Source organism: Balaenoptera borealis (genome assembly GCF_965194805.1).
Source record: "Balaenoptera borealis genome assembly, chromosome: 6".
Classification (NCBI taxonomy): domain Eukaryota; kingdom Metazoa; phylum Chordata; class Mammalia; order Artiodactyla; family Balaenopteridae; genus Balaenoptera; species Balaenoptera borealis.
In genome coordinates, this window is record NC_138863.1 from 128,030,187 (window position 1) to 128,044,459 (window position 14,273).

At 41.9% G+C, this 14,273-nt stretch overlaps 1 protein-coding gene across 4 annotated transcripts in view; it reads right to left on the reverse strand.

The window, feature by feature from the left end:
- Window positions 1–282: 282 nt before the first annotated feature.
- The window catches only part of PLEKHB2 (pleckstrin homology domain containing B2), a 54,490-nt gene continuing 40,499 nt past the window's right edge, over window positions 283–14,273 (reverse strand). For 2 of the 4 annotated variants that reach the window (XM_082395487.1, XM_082395490.1), the window contains exons 7-8: window positions 7,595–7,703; window positions 283–3,067 (exon numbers count right to left, since the gene is read on the reverse strand). In XM_082395487.1, the coding sequence (XP_082251613.1) occupies window positions 2,931–3,067; window positions 7,595–7,703 (246 nt within the window). In that variant the 3' untranslated portion in view covers window positions 283–2,930. The remainder of the gene's footprint in view (window positions 3,068–7,594; window positions 7,704–14,273) is intronic. The other 2 variants (XM_082395488.1, XM_082395489.1) reach the window with 2 other exon arrangements.

The following is a 14,273-nucleotide window of genomic DNA, read 5'->3' on the forward strand; positions in this document are numbered from 1 at the left end:
AGTTACTACAGGAATTTAATGAGTTATTGTTTTCTAATGTGACAATACATTCCCTAGCACTTATGGAATGCATTGAGCATTCCATAAATGGCATTCTTACTGCCTGTGATGCAGCAGAAAAAGCTGACTGTGTTACTAGAAAATAAATGAAAAAAAACACAAAAAACCAGACTCGTGGTTGCCAGAGCCAGGGGGTGGAGGATGGGAGAAACGCATGAACCGTTTTTATCTTTATAGTTTAAATAAACTGAATTTAAAAAAAAACAATAGAAGTCAATGAAATATGCTTTAAGGTTAACAATCATTTAGTGTATTAACATTTTCACTTATAAACATACAATTTGCATATACAGGGAAAAATAGGTTCTGAGGACACAACAGAATACTAGAGACAGGCAAGCAATCAGAAAAAAAGATCAACCCTAGGGGAAAAAACTGGAACTGCATCCCATGCTGGTGTCTACATAAACTTGGGAAGGAGAAAGAAAGCACACAGTATCACAAGTAATGTAGAAAATAAATGTGGGTCATTCTGTCTCAATGGCAGGAACTTCTCCCATGATCCAGATCTTGTGTCCTGGTCTGGCCCGTTTCATGAATGATGATCTGAAACACAACCACGGGTCTCTCCCTTCTCTTTACATCTAAGACCCTGAAGTTAACTCAAGGAATTAAAAGGACAGAGCTAAGAAACAAGCCAACTGGCATGTGTGCAATGTCAACGGCCAACTAGCTAAAAGTACACATGGAAGTAAAATACTGACTAAACCTGAACAAGTTCCTTCCAACTCACCTAACTTCTTGATTTAGGATTACCTAAGCGTTGGCATCTACGAGAGCTGGGGCCAGGGAAATGAAGTATCTCAGCCCATCTTTATACAGAGTATGCATTTCCTCTCAGGATCAAGTCACTAGTGACAGGGAACTTCCAGACTCAACTACAGTTGCCCGGTGGGGCTGGCCCCGCTGGGGACAGGGACTGGAGATGGGGGGGCACACGTGGGCCCAAGCTTCAGTCCACAGCTCTCCCGCTTCTGTCAGAGGGAAGCCACGGGAACACAAGGAGACCATCTGCTTCAAGGGCATTTCACTGACGTAACTCAGTACCTGTGGTTCCAGTAACTCCAAGTTCAAAATGATGCAACATGAAAAACTGAGTTTAGTATTTTGTAAGTAAAACATACAGCTCGAATAATGGTTACCATCTGAACAAAACCATTCTTATTACATATGATGTAAAATAACTAAAGCAACATTTTTAACCATCAAAACCAGTGTCATCACACATCACATATGGCAACTTTCCACCATGTCAAACATCCAAAGAGATGACAGCCAAGTATACTTCTTTTCAGCTGGAAACAGACTCTCCAGTGTCAACAAGTGCAATAGAATTGGCTAGGAAAACACACCTGTGGTCACCACAAAGTTCATTTGGCATCTGGTTTCATACGGAGATAGATCTATTTAAGTCTGACTTAGAGATGGAATGGGTTGATCAGTGAAACAAAAGACTATATATGTAACTGGCCACATAGAATAAAAACGGAATTTGTGCTACTAGGAGTGTATTTTATGGAAAATAGGGCCACATGGAGTACAGGGGCAGAGACCTTCAATGCGCTAAACTTCCTTTGTAAAAAGTACATTGTTTAAAGCATGCAGGACAGAAAACTGGAATAACTGACGTTTTAAAATTTACATAAATAAAGAAATAAGAAATAACAAAAATGCACGACTCTCAGTCTTCCAGAGCTTCACACATAGTTGGGGCTCAAATTAAATGGTTTTAAGCTTCTCTGTGACATTTGAGTCAAGAATGAAAACAAGGCCAGTGTCCCGGTCAGATGGAGTAACACCTTGAGCAGGTCATTCATGTCCTTAGGCCGCAACTCCCATCTGTAACCTGAGTCTCCTCCACCATGCCACCACCGGGGCTCCACGCACCCCAGTCCTGCACAGGACAGGAAACGGGCCTTTAACAGCCTTCAGAAGGGTGGAAAAGGGGATCCTCAGCGCAGCGCAATCCCCTGAGCCAGTAACACTGTAACTATGGCTCTCATTCCACTCTCCTCACCATTCTCTTAATATTACTTTCTCAACAAGTAGAAAAATAAGCTATACGTAGGCTGAAGTGGCAATAAAAATACTCAAAGCAAACACTCAAAACATGATGCCTCTGAATAAAGCAAATCTACCTCCACACACTTATTCGTAATTGTTTTGCCTTGTTCAAGTTTTAAATGATAAAGCCTGAAAACACTGAGACTCAAGTCTACTCTTAATTTGGGATGTTTTCCAAGGATCACTACCAAAAACAAACTAGTAAAAATAAAATGAAAAGCATCATTTTAAAGCGGGGGATCTGCCACCCTGCCCATCATCCTAATCAGTCGGCTTTGCTAGAAGCCTACAGAGCCCCAGAGGCTGTGGCGATATCACACCGCTGATTCAGGAAGGTTCCAGCCTACAACTCCTGAAGTAACGTGCAGCCAGGTCTGGTCTGAGGTTTCAAAGTCTGGCATTAAACCAAAACAGCTGCAGTTCTTCTTGCCACAATCACTCACCACTCATACATCACGACGTTACTAGCGTAACACTAAAATAACTATCCCTTAAGCAGTAAGGCCTAACTCTAAAAGGAAAATGCCCTTTCCAAACAGGTGTGTTCAAATAAGGTATTCTGAGAGTTCCATAAAAAAACTCCTAGAATGAGCCAGTGCCCCCAACTAGTCCACGTTTTAGCTAAACAGCAGTCCAAAGCCTTCTCCGTGGTACTGATATGGATTAGTTATAAGTATGATGTCACTACTTTCAAAAGAACTACTAAAACTATTATTAAAAACATTTATAACAAACAGAAATGCCCTGCAAAGTATATTATTGCACACAGGGTATCAGAAGCTATGCACATCCAGGTTCCAAGGACTCTAGAAGACCCAGAACAGAGACCCTAAGGCCATGCCTGTGGCTGCTCCAGCCAGCATGCCCAGTGCCAGGTCACTGTCATTGTCTCGATACCGCTCACGAATGATGACTTGGTTGGCAGGCTGCTGTCCGTAAAGTCCTAGAAAAGAAGGAAAACACAGGAGCAGTTTGTGAAGTCCAGCATTGACTCAAACAGATGGCTCCCTTGACTGGGACCCTTCCTGAGGTTTCTCCATGCACTGCACCCCCGCTCGGGGCGCTGCTGGGGTGACCGCAGTGAGGGCCCCCCAGCTCTCCTCCACCACAAGCGAAGGTGACTGGACGTGGCCACGTGAGGAGGACCCCTCCATTTCTACGACGGCACTGAGAGGAAGTCAAGATGCTCAGCTTCCCAAGGTCCACAGTCCCAGACACTGCAGAGAGCAGAATCCTAATGAAGCTGCAAATGCCAGCCTCCAATGCCCACTTCAGCCCCGCACATCCTGCTCATCAGGATGGCAGGCAGACGAGGAGTGTGGGGGACACACGGAGCCTAGAGACAACGGGAGAGTCAAGAATCCCCACTGAAAGCTAAGAAGAAACACCCACCTAGAAGTTAATTAGCTTCTCAGTATTCATGCAAACCGTTTTTAAATTAAACCTTTAATCTGCTAACCTAACCTGCTCTTCATTTTTAACCTTATGCCTTTATGGGGAAAAATATTTATGTTAGAGGGAAAACTGCTAAAAAGCAAACTTTAAACAAATTTAAAATTTATTTGCACAATTAAAGTTTACAACTGGAAATGCATTGCTTGTTCTCTTCTATGCTTCACAATATACTGTCCAATAGCTAATTAGCTTTAAAATTGCTCACATATAGTGTTAACTTTCCTCCTTGACCCACTATTCCCTTAGCAGTTCAACCCTAGGAAATAGAGAGATTAATCCAATAGTGATATGTCCATGTAGATGAAGAATGGAAGTGAAACCAACAGTGACACTAAAGGCTAACATCTACAAGTGCTTACTAGTCTACGCACTTATAGTATTACAAGCATTTACATTCATTGACTCACTTTATCCTCACAACAGCCCTATGAGTTGAGCTTCCTGTTATCCCTATTTTACAGACAGGCAAAAGTGAGGCACACGGGGGTTGAGGGCAGCATGTTTCAACTACAAAACTGGTGAACTGTAGCATTCACTATCACAGCCTTGAAATTTAAAAAAATTTCAATTAGGCAACTCCAAGTAGTGAAATGCCATACAGTAGGAACCTGCAAGCTGACCTAATTAAAAGATCCCCTGAAGAATCTAAACCTGCATTCCCTCTGTTAGCCCCCCAGAGGGATCTCCTCACTGCATGACCAGGAGCCAACTTCTGCTGCAGCTCCTGCTCACCTCTGTTCCTACCAGGGAGCTAAGTCTTTTTTTTTTTCTTTTTTTAATATATTTATTTATTTATTTATTTTTGGCTGCATTGGGTCTTCGTTGCTGCACGTGGGCTTTCTCTAGTTGCGGCGAGCAGGGGCTCCTCTTTGTTGTGGTGCACAGGCTTATCATTGTGCTGGCTTCTCTTACTGTGGAACACAGGCTCTAGGCGCACAGGCTGCAGTAGTTGTGACGCACAGGCTTAGTTGCTCTGCGGCACATGGGATCTTCCCAGACCAGGGATCGAACCCGTGGCCCCTGCATTGGCAGGCGGATTCTTAACCACTGCGCCACCAGGGAAATCCCAGGAGCTAAGTCTTTACCAAAGTCAACTAGGGACATTTCCAAGTTGTACTTATTTTAATTATCTAATTTACATAAATTACTAAATTTTACATAAATGATCAAAACACAAATGTAGAAAAGGCAGATACTGTTTCTATGACAATTAAGTTAGATACTTTAGGAAAGGCTAAATAAACGCAAGTAACTTTTACAAATTACCATCAAACCAACGAATTGAGTAAATTATAAAAGATGGGGGAGGAGACACCAAGAATCACAAAATCTAGAGGTCTGCTCTCAGACTTGGCCCTGGAAACTGTAGTGCAATCATGTGTCACATGAGTACCATCTCTGTAAGACAGAAACAGAGGACTCCAACCAAAGGAGCCAACTCAAACCAAAGACCTCAAGCCCACAAGAGACAGCTGAACAAATGTCTACTAACGTGGGAAAATCAAAACAGAATACTTATAGTGTGCACACAGCACTCTGTGCACTTCTAAACTGGCTGCCCGGCCACCCGGCCCCAATCATATTAAAGAGAAGGCCTTCAACCTTCTCTGCACGACCAGGGCCTCTACGGACACTGCAAGGCAGTGTGTCACGAAGCTGGCAAAGCACCGGAGTACCTTAGAGAGGCTGACTGAAGAGCTCCTGCCTGGTTACCAGCACGATGCTGCAGCGGGACGACCAGTACTGAGCAGCCCTTCCACAGCAAGCACACTGCTAGCTGCTCACAGCGCAAATGCCGAACGCCCATGGACTGCACTCAGCCCTGAGCAGCAAGTGTTCTGAGGTGGCCCCGAGCGGGCTGTCTCTTTTTTCATCATGAAAGTCAAAGGCAAGGATGGAATCCTATGTACAGAAATTCCCTGCACAAGCACAAGCACAGAACTTCTGCTTTTCTGCAGAATTAGAAACAGCTGGGATTATCCCAGTCTGTGGCCTAGGGGCTGAATAAAAGGCTGGTTCTCATCAGACGATTAGGCCAGGGCTTAAAAACCGACCACCAACCCCAAAATAAATGGGGGAAAAAAAATAATTCATACAAGGGAAAATCTAATTTGTAAACAATTGTACAATGTTTCTCTTTGCCAGTCATCATAGAAATGTAAACTAAAGCAACCTGACTCCATGTTAAGACCTTATCAAAACTTTCAGAGCACAACAACAGGCAATCTTTACGGGACTACAGAGAAACCAGTACATCATTAACTCCTAGTGGCATTATAAACTGGTAAACTATTCTGGAAATTAACTTGGTAAATGGTATCAAGACTTACTGTAATACTGTCAGATGAAATGATATAAAGTCTGAATTTCCCTCAAAACAATCCAGAGGTGCGGAGAGAAGGTACAGGTGAAACAAGATGTGGTAACTGTTGAAGCTGGTAACAGGCAAATTTGACAGTTCATTTACTGTCCCTACTTTCGTATGTTTGAAAACTTTTATAATTTTTTAATGGTATCAAAAGAAACAGAAATGTTTATGCCCTCTGACATATTAATTTAATATAGAGAAGTCAGAAATGTATTCTAAGACATATTTAACAGGAAGGGAAAAGAAAATGATTAGAAATATTCAAAGCAATATCTACGACAGTAAAAATGAAAAGAAAAAAGTAAAGACAACTAATAATATATCACCCCACATGACAGTATGCAACCATTAAAAATACTTAAGAAGATTATGTAGCACTCTGGACAAAATACATAAAATTTTACTGATAAAATGAGAATAGAATGCAAAAAGTAATGTAAGATAACAAAGATGAAACAATTATTTTACATGAGGAAAAAAATTCAAACAAAAATAGTTGTGCTAGGATTAGAGGATAGACAAATAGTTCATTTTTCAGCATCATTATTTTATCAGTTTTCAACTTGACATGAAAAAAAAAAAAATCAAGCAAGGCAGAATCCTTCAGTCTATGCTAGTTGAGTGCACTGCATCAGATTCCAGAAACCAATAACAGGAGAAACTCTCTTGTATTAGGTGCTAATGCATAAAAAACCAAAGTAACCACCACTAACCAAAAGGACACTTTGAGTCTGGGGCTGGCCAAATCCAGAGACCCTGTGGCAGCCCCCTTGGCTTCTCTGCGGCATTAATATCAGTTACCACTCACCCTTCTGGTAACACACTCTCCTACTGCTTCTGTGTTAAGGCACTGTGCTAGGTTTGCTCACAGCCACTTAGAGCTCTGATCTCTTGGCAAGCTCTGGGCTCCCATTCCAGTCTATTCACCAACTCACTCTCCTGTGTGTCGTTCTGACATGCCATACCCACTGTGACCTGCCCCTGCCTGACTTCACCTGCTCATTGGGGTCTGGGTGTGGCCTCACTCTTCAGGCCATCAGGCACGTAGCTCTGGTCCCCCTTGCCCTGGTTGTAGGCACCAGCATATTCCTGCACCTCCACCCCATAGACTTCCCCTGCCCATGCTGCACCTAGGACTTGATGCCTCCTACACAGGTCAGTCATTCACACCTAACAACTTGTTTCGGGTGAGGCGAAAATGAAAGGAACCCATTAAAAGCCCAGAATAAACATAAGCCCTCCCAGGCCTCTACTTCACCTGCAAAATGGAACATCACACCTAAGTAGTGATAATTTTTGAAGGATACTACCAGAAGGAAAAAAAAGAGAAAGATTGCCTTTTATCCCTTAAAATGGGCCTCTTAGTTTGGTTGCTTCTTAATGTAAGTGAATTTCAGGAAGTACAAATTCTCTTCTTGGGGATGAACCTGGATACAATAGTGAAGTTTTAAAAATCAAGCCCACTCTAACTTTTGTAAAGCAGTGTGAAGATATATAATGCTTTTTTTTTTAAAGTAGCAGAGTGATTTCTAGTCTAACCAGAAGAAACATAGCTCACTTTAAATTGAGAAATAAAAATTCTTCAGGCTTTATTGATCGACTCACTAAATGAAGAGAAACAAGGAATGAAAGGCTGGCGTAAGTTACCTGCATATGGGTACTGGTAGGGTACAGCATAAGCCTGCCCATTGGCAGCATAGACAACTTGAGTTCCTGGCGGGTATGCACCACTGTATGGACCATAGCCGTATGCCTGCTGAAAAGATACAGGCCCATTAGAAATACCATTTTCAAATTTCAACATCCATTTATAATAAAAACTCTCAACAAAGTGGGTATAAAGAGAACATACCTCAATATAATAAAAGCTATATATGACAAGCCCATAGCTAGCATCATACTCAATGGTGAAAAACTGAAAGCATTTCCTCTAAGATCAGGAACAAGACAAGGATGTCCACTCTCACCACTTTTATTCAACATGCTATTGGAAGGCCTAGGCAGAGCAATTAGACTAGGAAATAAAAGGCATCCAAACTGGAAAGGAAAAAGTAAAACTGTCACGACTTGCAGATGACAGAATATTATATATAGAAAACCCTAAAGACTCCACCAAAAAACTGTAAGAATAAATGAATTCAGTAAAGTTGCAGGATACGAAATCAATATACAGAAATCTGTTGCACTTCTATATGCTAATAACAAACGTTCAGAAAGGGAAATTAAGAAAACGATTCCATTTACAATTCATCAAAAACAATAAATTATTAACATGTACACACTACTATATATAAAATAGACAATCAACAAGGACCTACTGTATAGCACAGGGAACTCTACTCAATACTCTGTGATAACCTATATGGGAAAAGAATCTGAAAAAGAATAGATATATGTGTATGTATAACTGAATCACTTTGCTGTACACCTGAAACTAACACAACATTGTAAATCAACTGTACCCTAATATAAAATAAAAATTAAAAAGCAAAACAAAAACAAACAAAAAAACAATAAAATACCTAGGAATAAATTTAACCAAGGAGGTGAAAGGCCTGTACACTGAAAACTATAAGGCACTGATGTAAGAAATTGAAAATACAAATAAATGGAAAGATATTCCAAGCTAATGGATTGGAAGAATAGTTAAAATGTCCATACTATCCAAAGTAATCTACAGATTCAATGCAATCCCTAACAAATTTCCAACGGCATTTTTTGCAGAAATAGAACAATCCTAAAATTTGTATGGAACTACAAAAGACCCAAAATAGCCAAAGAAAGAAGAATAAAGCTGGAGGCATCATGATCCCAGATTTCAAACTATACTACAAAGTAATCACAACAGTATGGTATTGGCATAAAAACAGACACACAGATCAATGGAAAAGAAGAGAGTGCCCAGAAGTAAACCCACGTGTATATAGTCAGTTAACTTACAACAAAGGAGCCAAGAATATACAATGGGGAAAGGACAGTCTCTTCGATAAACGGTGCTGGGAAAACTAGACAGCCACATGCAAAAGAATGAAACTAGACCACTATCTTATACCATACACAAAAATTAACTCAAAATGGATGAAAGATGTAAGACCTGAAACCATAAAACTCCTAGAAAAAAACATAGGTGATAAGCTCTTTGACATTGGTCATGGTGATGATTTTTTGGATCTGACTCCAAAGGCAAAGGCAATAAAAGCAGAAATAAATGTGGGACTACATCAACTAAAAAGCTTCTGTACAGCAAAGGAAACCACCAACAAAATGAGAAGGCAACCTACTGAATGGGAGAAAATATTTGCAAATCACATATCTGATAAGAAGTTAATATCCAAAATATATAAGGAACTCATACAACTCAACAGCAAAAAAATAATCTGATTAAAAAACGGGCCGAAGAACTGAATAGACATCTTCCCAAAGAAGAAATACAGATGGCCAACAGGCACATGAAAAGATACTCAACATCACTAATCATCAGGGAAATGCAAATCAAAACCACAATGAGGTATCACCTCACACCTGTTAGAATGACTATTATTAAAAAGACAAGAAATAACAAGTGTTGGCAAGGATGCGGAGAAAAGGGAACCCTCATACACAGCTGATGGGAATATAAATTGGTACCTCCACTATGATAAACAGTAATGGAAGGAAGTTCCTCAAAAAATTAAACGTAGAACTACCAGTTGATCCAGCAATTCCACTTCTGGGTATTTATCCAAAGGAAACAAAAACACTAACTCAAAAAGATATCTGGGGCTTCCCTGGTGGCGCAGTGGTTGAGAGTCTGCCTGCCAATGCGGGGGACACGGTTTCGAGCCCTGCTCTGGGAAGATCCCACATGCCGCAGAGCAACTAGGCCCGTGAGCCACAACGACTGAGCCTGCGCGTCTGGAGCCTGTGCTCCGCAACAAGAGAGGCCGCAATAGTGAGAGGCCCATGCACCGCGATGAAGAGTGGCCCCCGCTTGCCGCAACTAGAGAAAGCCCTCGCACAGAAACGAAGACCCAACACAGCCATAAAAATAAATTTAAGAAATTAATTAATTAATTAAAAAAAAAAAAAAGATATCTGTATCCCCATGTTCACTGCATCATTATTTACAATAGCTAAGATATGGAAACAACCTAAGTGTCCATCAGCAAATGGATAAAGAAAATGTGGGGCTTCCCTGGTGGCGCAGTGGTTGAGAATCTGCCTGCCAATGCAGGGGACGCGGGTTCGAGCCCTGGTCTGGGAAGATCCCACATGCCGCGGAGCAACTAGGCCCGTGAGCCACAGCTACTGAGCCTGCGCGTCTGGAGCCTGTGCTCCGCAGCAAGAGAGGCCGCGACAGTGAGAGGCCCGCGCATCGCGATGAAGAGTGGACCCCGCTTGCCGCAACTAGAGAAAGCCCTCGCACAGAAACGAAGACCCAACACAGCCAAACATAAATAATAAATAAATAATAAAAAAAAAAAAAAAAAGAAAAGAAAATGTGGTCCAAATATACAATGGAATATTATTCGGCCATTAAAAAGGACAACTTGCCATTTTCGACAACATGGATGGACCTTCAGTTTTCGAAAGAAGTCAGACAGAGAAAGACAAATACCATATGATCTCATCTATATGTGGAATCTAATATTTTCTAAAAAACAAACAAAAAAGCAGGGCTTCCCTGGTGGCGCAGTGGTTGAGAATCTGCCTGCTAACGCAGGGGACGCGGGTTCAAGCCCTGGTCTGGGAAGATCCCACATGCCGCACAGCAGCTAGGCCCGTGAGCCACAATTACTGAGCCTGCGCGTCTGGAGCCTGTGCTCCGCAACAAGAGAGGCCGCGAGAGTGAGAGGCCCGCGCACCGCGATGAAGAGTGGTCCCCACTTGCCACAACTAGAGAAAGCCCTCACACAGAAACGAAGACCCAACACAGCCAAAAATTAATTAATTAATTAATTAATTAATTAATTAATTTTAAAAAACAAAAAAGCAAGCTCACAGATACAGAGAACAGACTGGTGGTTGCCAGAGAGGAAGGGGGGCCTGTGAGGGGGGGGCAGGCGTGAACACATTGGGTGAAGGAGTCAAAATGTACAAAGTTCCAGTCATAAAATAAATAGGGGGCTTCCCTGGTGGCACAGCGGGAAGAGACTCCGCCTGCCGATGCAGGGGACATGGGCTCGAGCCCTGGTCCGGGAAGATCCCACATGCCGCAGAGCAACTAAGCCCGTGCACCACAACTACTGAGCCTGCGCTCTAGAGCCCGTGAGCCACAACTACTGAACCCCATGCACCCAGAGCCCAAGCTCCACAAGAGAAGCTACCGCAAAGAGAAGCCCGCACACCGCGACAAAGAGTAGCCCCCGCTCGCCACAACTAGAGAAAGCCCACGTGCAGCAACGAAGACCCAACGCAGCCAAAAATAAAATAAATTAAATAAATAAATCAATCAATCATGGGGATATAATATACAGCATGGTGACTATAGTTAATACTATATTGCATATTTGAAAGTTACAAAGAGGGTAGGTCTTAAAAGTTTTCAACACAAGAAAAAAAATCTTTATGTATGGTGACAGATTTTAACTAGACCTAGTGCAGTGATTATTTTGCAATATATACAAATACAGATCATTATGTTGTATACCTGAAACTAATATAATGTTGCATGTCAATTATACCTCAATTTTGAAAAATACAATTTTGAAACCACTGGGAATATACTAAAATTGGTTCTCCAAGTTGCAGTCAATAAAGTTTGACACTCTATTAAAAAAATAAAGAACATGATGGGACTTCCCTGGTGGTCCAGTGGCTAAGACTCCACGCTCCCAATGAAGGGGGCCCAGGTTCAATCCCTGGTCAGGGAACTAGATCCTGTGCGCATGCCGCTACTAAGAGATCGTTCCCATGCCGCAACTAAGGATCCCGCATGCCGCAACTAAGACCTGGTGCTGCCCAATAAATAAATAAATATTTTTAAAATAATAATAATAAATAAAGAACATGAGACAGTGTGCTTACGCCCTTTGTTTTAAGATTCTAAAAAAACAAACCCACAACTGGAATCTACTTTCAGGCTGTAAAATAAAGTAGGTGGAAAACACAACAAAAAAGAGAACTGGACTTGCCAGAGATTCCAATTTCATTTCAGCTGTACCATTAACTTGACCTTCAGTAAGTCATCTAACCACTGTAGGCCTTGTTTTGTTCATCTCTAAAATGATCAGTTTGGACCAGGTGATAAACGAGATTCACCCAAAGCCAGTTTTCTCTTGGTGAAGCCAGCCTAGCAGCAAAACCCTCCCCAGCCCAATTTCCAGCAGTTCCTGGCAGGAGAATATAAAAGACTGAGGATACTGGGCGGTGGGGGGGGGGTCTGCGGTCTGAGGCCTGGGCAGGTAACTGGCAGTTTTCCAACAGGACATGCCTATGAAAGGGCATTGCCAGAAATGGGCAGTGGACTGCCTCCACTGACCAAGTAAAGGACTACTGTATACTGGGAAATACGGAGATGAAAGGCCTGGCCTTCTTTATGAGCTCACAGGTGGTGACAGGGCAGACATGTTTACAGACAATTACAATTATTGTCATTATGTGACAAAGGCTATGCACAGGGGAGAACAGGGAGCTGTGGCCTGGCAAATACGTATGTAGAACTAAACCTGTTATCTTACAAAAGCAGACAGAATTTATGCTTTTGTAAGACAGAATAGATGCAGACGTTGTTTTCCCTATTCTTCCTGCTAAGTACAACTGAAAACCCTGGACACTATACATACAACAAACACAAGGAGACTCTGAAAGGTGGAGAGAAGGCGGTTGACTGTCTAGGAACCTCATGACCCTAAGAAGGACACACAGTGAGTTCCCTGGGTTTTCTTTTTGCCTCCTACATCCGACTGGATAATGTAGAAGCGGCAACCAAGAAATGCCAACATGTGCAGACCTTTTCTGGTCTGCCTCAAGGAAAGCCTGCTGTCTCTACCCAAAGAGCCTAAGAAGGAAAAGGCCAATCTGGCAAGAGAGACCATTTTCAGGCAGTAACTGCTCCACTCCAGCCAAACAACACAAAAATAGCTGTGGCTATTACTCCCACCAGCAAAGTCAAGTATGGAGAAAGACGCTCTCCCACCCCCATCTCAAACAGTGTCAGAGAAGGCCAAGTGGGAAGCTGGGAATTTCATCCCTACCAGATGGAAACAGGCCACCTCCAGTTCCATGCCACAGTGTCAGTGGAGACCATGCAAGGAGCCAGAACTCCCATCTCTTCCCAGCAGAAACAAGGTGCCCCTTCCTGTCCTGCTGGAGTAGGATCAACAGATACCCAGTGGAGAGTAAGTACTTCCACAACCTCTTATCAGTAACCACAGTATCAGTGAAGGTTAGTGGGGAGCAGCAGGGAAAGTCCCTCCAACTCCCAGGCAGGCTGGTGTCAGCAGAGACCTAGAGAAGGGCCTGAATTCCCAGCCCTCCCAGCAGTGACAATGAGCCAGTGTCAACTGGGACCCAGGGGACAACCTGGACTTCCACCATTACATGAAGGAACAAAGCAGACCCCCTCTTCACCCACCAGAGGAGCATTAGGAGGAAGTCTGCTAAAATGCAAGACTTAAGTAGATTTAGTCTTATAATATTTAAAATGTCCAGGTTTTGATAAAGAATAATTCATCATACTAAGAACCAGGAAGATCTCAAACTGGATGAGAAAAGACAACAAAAGAGACCAACACCAAGATGACAAAGATGTTGGAATTACCTAGGAAGGATTTTAAAGCAGCTATCATTAAAATATTTCAATAAATAATTAAGAACATGTTTGAAATTCATAAAATAAACAGGAAGTCTCCACAAAACCAGAAAAATATCTGGAAAAACTATATAAAGATACATATCAAGAATAACCAATGAAAATTTTAGAAATATAAAAATTACTAACTATTCAATGAATGGACTCCACAACAAATAGAGATGACAAATAATCAATGAACATGAATATAAAGACTAGAAAGTACCTAATTAGAACAGAGAAAAAGCAGACTGAAGAAAAAAAATGAACAAAAACTCTGAGACATATGGGACATCTAACATCCACATCATCAGTTTCATTAGAGAAAGAGAGTGGGTCTAAAACAACATTCCAGAAATAATAGGTTAAAATTTCCCAAATTTAGCAAGAAACATAAACCTACGTATTCAAGAAACTGAATGAACACCAAAAAAGATAAATCCCCAAATATACACATCACAGTCAAACTTCTGAAAACTGAAGACAAGGAAAGTAGCCAGAAACAATGCACTATGTATATGGGGGGAAAAAATTCAAATGATAGCAGATTTCTAA